This window comes from Oryzias melastigma, linkage group LG10 (genome assembly GCF_002922805.2).
Source record: "Oryzias melastigma strain HK-1 linkage group LG10, ASM292280v2, whole genome shotgun sequence".
In the NCBI taxonomy this organism is placed as follows: Eukaryota; Metazoa; Chordata; class Actinopteri; order Beloniformes; family Adrianichthyidae; genus Oryzias; species Oryzias melastigma.
Genome location: NC_050521.1, coordinates 2,983,338 through 2,989,337, shown reverse-complemented (window position 1 = coordinate 2,989,337; position 6,000 = coordinate 2,983,338). Strand labels below are relative to the sequence as shown.

The 6,000-nt window shown below is 39.9% G+C and overlaps 1 protein-coding gene across 2 annotated transcripts in view; it reads right to left on the bottom strand.

Moving 5' to 3' along the window:
• glrbb (glycine receptor, beta b) overlaps nucleotides 1-6,000 on the bottom strand; it is a 37,018-nt gene that overhangs the window by 9,998 nt on the left and 21,020 nt on the right. For both annotated transcript variants that reach the window (XM_024262596.2, XM_036213956.1), the window contains one exon: nucleotides 3,312-3,464. In XM_024262596.2, the coding sequence (XP_024118364.1) occupies nucleotides 3,312-3,464 (153 nt within the window). The remainder of the gene's footprint in view (nucleotides 1-3,311; nucleotides 3,465-6,000) is intronic.

Genomic DNA, 6,000 nt, shown 5'->3' with positions numbered 1-6,000 from the left:
ATTTAGATAAGTAAAACAGAAAAATGTTTGGAACAAATAATAAAGTATCATTCTACTCAAACAAAGAGAAAAGAGTTCAAGCCAACATTTTGTCCAATTCTAAAAGAAAAAAAAAATTACATACAATTTAATGAGATACTTTAAATCATCTTTTAATTCTTTTATAGAGAAGTGTTTTAAACTTGATACAAAACAGAGTTGATTATTAAAAATGTCAATGTTCTGATGACATTTTAGTGTTCCAAATAGACCTTTTTTTTAATTCTGAGTAGAATCTTATACATCCAGGTTGATTCCATTGAAGAAGAAGATAAAAACTAAAAAAAGGTCAACTGGACTTGGTATTTCTTTAGTTATTCATTCATTCATTCATCTAGGCCACTTTTGCCCTTTCAGGGTTGCTGGAGCCTAACCCGGCTGCTGATGGGTTGAAGGCAGGGTTCACCCTGGACAGGTCTCCAGTCTGTCACAGGGCCTCAATCACACACCCATTCACACCTAGGGGCAATTTAGAGTCACCAATCAACCTATGAAGCATGTTTTTGGACGGTGGGAGGAAGCCGGAGTCCCCGGTGAAAACCCACGCATGCACGGGGAGAACATGCAAACTCCACACAGAAAGGTCCCAGCCGGGAGTCGAACCGGGGCCTTCTCGCTGTGAGGCAAGAGCGCTAACCACTGCGCCACTGTGCAGCCCTATCTTTAGTTACTGAAGACAATTTGCTCTTTCTCCAAAGGTTTTGTCTGATCAGAGTTGGAGGAAAACCATTATGAAACATCAGATCAACCAAGTCTGGTGGGCAGCTTCTTTTACTTTCTGATGGACTCATAATGCTACAATGCCAACCAGTTAAATGAAATATTTCATCTTCTGTGACTGAATTTATCACATACATCAAAAAGAAGAAGGAAAAAAAGAGAAAGTTGTCACAATTAAGAGTAATAATCTGGTCATCGACTGCTGCTGGGAGCTCAGTTGGCCTTATTTTAGGGAATACATTTAAACTGCTCTAATCTCCAGTATCCATGGCCGGAGATGTCTGCTGAATGGGAAAATTAAAGCTACACATAGGCGGGTGTCCAAATCAACATTGCGGTTTATAGCCATGTCTTTATAATGAAAAACCATTAATAGTCCAGAGGACTATAAATATACTTAAAGGAAGTTCATTCATCTGAAAAGATTGTATTCGAGGTTTAGGATTTCCAACTGTCTCCTCCATATCTGATGGACGTAAACAGCACGGACACTTTTTGTTAAAGAACAATAAGAATAAAAATGAAGGGTTGTGTCACCAAGACACACTCTGGGAGACACGATGATCCCATCGCAGAAGAGAGGGGAAAAAAAGTCTCCAGTCATCTTTACATTTGTTCATATTTGAAACAGAGTCTTCACAAAAACACATGTTTTGAGAACACACAATCACAAACCTGAAAACTGCAACGCAAGCAGACAGGAGTGTTGTCAGGACGTTGATGAGCGTTCCAAATGATGATGGAATGAATGGTATGGAGATGGAGAGACAGAAGGAAATGAGAGGAGTGTAACTGGATAGCCCATTGACTGTATAAGAGGGCTGGACTGAGTGGCCCCTCCCTCATTATATTTGAAATAGGAATTACCTATTGGCTCCAAGAAGCCAAACCCCCATAGATTTCTATAGCAAAATAAACATTCTATTAGTCAGAATAACCATTCTTGCTCTGATACCTTTTTAAACATCTTGCTAATCCACATTTTAATAAAAATATATGTTATCAGCTGGCCCCATTACCAACATTGAAAAGGATTGATTGACAGATTCTCCTGATCCCACTTTAAAGAGGATGATAATAAACATGTTTTCAGATAAGAAAACTATCAGGCTAAAGATCTTTTTCTTTTTTAACCTTTTAAAGAGTGTGTTAAACTTATTGATTGAATTAAGGTAAACACAACATTCTTCCAGCCTGAGCCAAGCCGCAGCACTTCTTCATGCCTCCTTAGGGACTCAAGTAACACAGCTTTGTCTTCATTAGGCCAGCCACGGTTCTCTTCTGCTTTGGAAAAACCTTTAATATTTGGCTTAATGGTGATCAAGTGAGGCTTTTCCCCAAAGATTGGTCCTCTCATTAACACCACCTTGCCCACCTAAAACATTTACTTCTGCAACAGCATGTAATCATTTCCAAAACAAGGTGTGTCACAAACAAGACGTACAATTTTTAAGGGCTGAAACGTTTCTGCACTCCACTGCTTTTGTTTTTTGTCCTTTTAGCCTATTTTGTCCACATTTGTACAATCAGCTCATAAGTGAGGTCAGCAGTTAACCCTGGAGACTCCACAAGGGTCAAATTTGTCTATTTTTTTGTCGTTATATTTATTTATATTTTCTTTCTTTGTTTTATTTATTTCTCTTCTTTTATTTCAAACTTGTTGGCCTCTGTTAACTGCTGCTTCGCCAAATAAACAACCAAGAAAAAAAGCCAAAATGAATCCCATTTAATTATTGGGGAAAACAAACTGGTTCCCTTTAAGTGAACCAAATCCTTCCAGTCTAAATGCATTCATAGAAAAACACACAAATCCAATTAAAAGTACAATCTATAGCTTTATGTTTTATTAATTTAAAGTTTATTAATCCAGACAAGACAGATCAAGCTTAAACCTTATTCAATCCAGTCAAACAGCTTAACATGGAAATTCACTTTTTGCTTTTTGATATTCAAAGTCTCAACTCTCAGTCCAACACTAGTGACTTTCCTCTTCTCTCTCTCCCTACGAACCCGCCTTCCTCCTCTCCTTCTTCCACCAACAGTAGTCCAATTTCCATCTCCACCCTGTCGGTGAACAGCACCGATGGCGGTCGTTGTTAACCTGGGCCTCGACCGATCCGGTATGGATTTCGTAGGTCTGATTTGCATATTTGATTTGGCAAGATTTTACGTCGGATGCCCTTCCTGACACAACCCTCTGTATTTATCCGGGCTTGGGACCGACACAATGAGACCCTGGCTTGGGCCCCCTCGTAGCTACATTTAATGAAAACTAATTGTACATTTCCTGAAAAATAAAAATAATTGATACTGCACTGGGCTGATTTTTGATCCTGCAATCTATTTAAATCTCAGAACATCTGGACATGACAGAAAAAGTTCTTGATGTTACAGTGACTGATGAGAGCAGGGTGGAGATGAGAGGGAACCCAAAACACAGCAAACTCTATTCTTTCTGTCTCTTCTAGCAGACACTTGTGCAGAAATCAGTCTGAGTCTATTTTTCACACAAACGATAATGGAGTACCAGGAGTTCATGAAGGGATTCTTACCCAGAGGAACCCTGGCAGCACTTGCATCAGGGTTGATCCAGAAAGACAACCAGGAAAGAACCACAATGAGCAGCGTGGGGGCATAAACACCCATCATGTAGAAGCCGACCTGACGGCGTAGAGTGAAAATGACCTCCACACAGGTGTAGTACCCTGAAAAAAGATTGACAACATTTTAATAAACAATCTCTAAACACTTGCTTTCTTTCTTTCTTGAGTGCAACCTAAAAAAAGAAAACAATTGAATGGTGGTTTCTGTGAGAAAATTCTGTGAAAAATGACAAAAATCTTTTAATTGTTTTTTTTCTAATTCAACACACATGACAAAGACCAAGTGCAAAACAGTAATGACAACTGATCTAGATGACACATGATAAGAACTAATAGTTGAGAAACAAAAAAAAAAAAAAAATACATGTTAAATAATGCTAATGCTGTGAAATCAACCCCACGCTTAAACCACAAAAGAAGAGTCACTCTTCAAGAAACAGAATGTTCAACTTCATAACACAGTAAGGAATGGCTCCCATATCCTGTGAAACTCCCCAATTGATCATTCCAGAGTTTATCTTATCCTCTCAAGCTTCACCTAATTTAGGATCTCCTTGTTCTGGGGTGTATGAGAGGGGACAGTGGCAGATTTCCATCTCAATAGAAATAGACGCCCTGCCAACAAAGTGAAAAACACTATGACAGCTACAACTGAGGAGGGAGATGGAACCATGGATGGTGGAGTACCAAATGGGAGTGAAAGGATTGGGCTTGATCGTTTTGTGTGGGATCTGAGACAGAGATGCAAAATTATCCCTTCAAAAGGAGTATAAGGTTAGACAAGACCCGGACGTGGGTGTGATTCGTTGGGGTTTGATGGTATCTGTCACTAGTTGGCTCTATATCTTTGTACATTTTTGCAAGCCTGACCTTAGTCAGATGTGTTCAATTGATAATTTACATTGGGTCAGCACGTGTTTTACACAAATTGAATATTTATGCACATTCTTGATGGCCATCTCCCAAATTTCCTCAGGTGTCTCCTTTCCCAGTTCAGCTTCCCAAAGCTCCTTGATTGAGTTTAAAGAGATGAGACGGAGGAGACGGATGTGAGAGTATCATCCCCTTTAGAGCCGGTCCAGACTTGGGGAATATATCTAAAGGCAGTTCAGTGAGAATAAGATCATGGGATTAAAATAATTGTAAAATGAAAACTAAAACTCACTTGGAGTCAATGGAGGCTGATAGCTCCAACATTAACAACATAATCATTGTTCCACCATCATCATTGTTCTTCATCTGCTTCCCTGCATTTATATCCAGAACACCTACCATGATCTCTGATAAATTCATTCCTGATCCATCCTGGTCTCTCCCAAAGAGAACTTCAGTATCTTCATCTCTGCTACCTCCATCTCTGCCTCCTGTCTCTGCATCAGTCTCTAACCCAGCAGCATGGCTGCTCTCATCACAGTCTTCTACACCTTTCCTTTTATTCTTGATGACACTCTTTAATCACAGCTGGAACCTTCCACTGCCCCTTCCAACCTGCTTGCTAGTTCCTCAAATATCCCCTTATAAACAAAGTTAACGCAGTAGACATGTCCTGCACAACTAGCAGCAGAGAAAAAGCTCTACACACGTCTGAACTTCGACTCATTAGTCAGTGCAGTGGAGCCATGGGTTTGCAGGGTGGATCTCTTAGGCAATACTTCAGTGGCCCGGGGTCTCTTGAGCTTTACACAGGATAGAGAAACTCTAAGCCCTAAAGCAGGCTCCATCCAATGCTGCACAGAGGTGATCTTTGTGTCTGGCTTGGTAACCATGGAAACCACTTAAAAGCCTGACTCATCGCCATCAGTTTTCCACCTCAGAAGAGCAATGAGGTCATCCCAGCTCTGCGGCTGATAAGGGATTTTTCAATCGTTTGTGAATGTCATTTTGCACCTACAAAGGTCTGACTGTGCTTACAGCTCAAAACCGAATTGATTTTTGCTTGTTTGATTATTCCAGAGATTACAGGGAGAAAAGGCCTGTTCTGTGTGAGAACTCTGTTGAGTGTAGTGCAGTGTCCCCTCAATAGAAATGTGAGTGGTTATACAGTAATACACAACTATACAGTAATTAAACGTACAAGAGTTTATTAAGCTGGTTCAAATTTGGTTAATCAAACCATGCTTTTAAAAGATGGGAACGCAAATTTATACCACTAAGATTCAGCCTTTTTTTGTACTCACAGATAAAGCATTTCAATGGATTTTATCTCAGCATTTGTTTGTCACCATCAAAAGTTTATAAAAAAAACTGAACAATCACATTTGATTTAAGGAATATATCTATCCATCCATCCATCGATCCTCCATCCTTCCATCCTCCATCCATCCATCCATCCATCCATCTATCCATCCATCCATCCATCCATCCTTCCGTCATCCATCCATCCATCCATCCTTCCGTCCTTCATTCCATCCTTTCATCCTTCCATCCATCCATCCATCAATCCATCCTTTCATGCATCCTTCCTTCATTCTATCCTTCCATCCTTTCATCCTTCCATCCTCCATCCATCCATCTATCCATCCATCCATCCATCCATCATCCATCCATCCATCATCCATCCATCCATCCATCCATCCATCCATGAAAGGATCTTCATTTATTTACCATTGCTTATAAAAAAGGCATTTGGAAATAATTT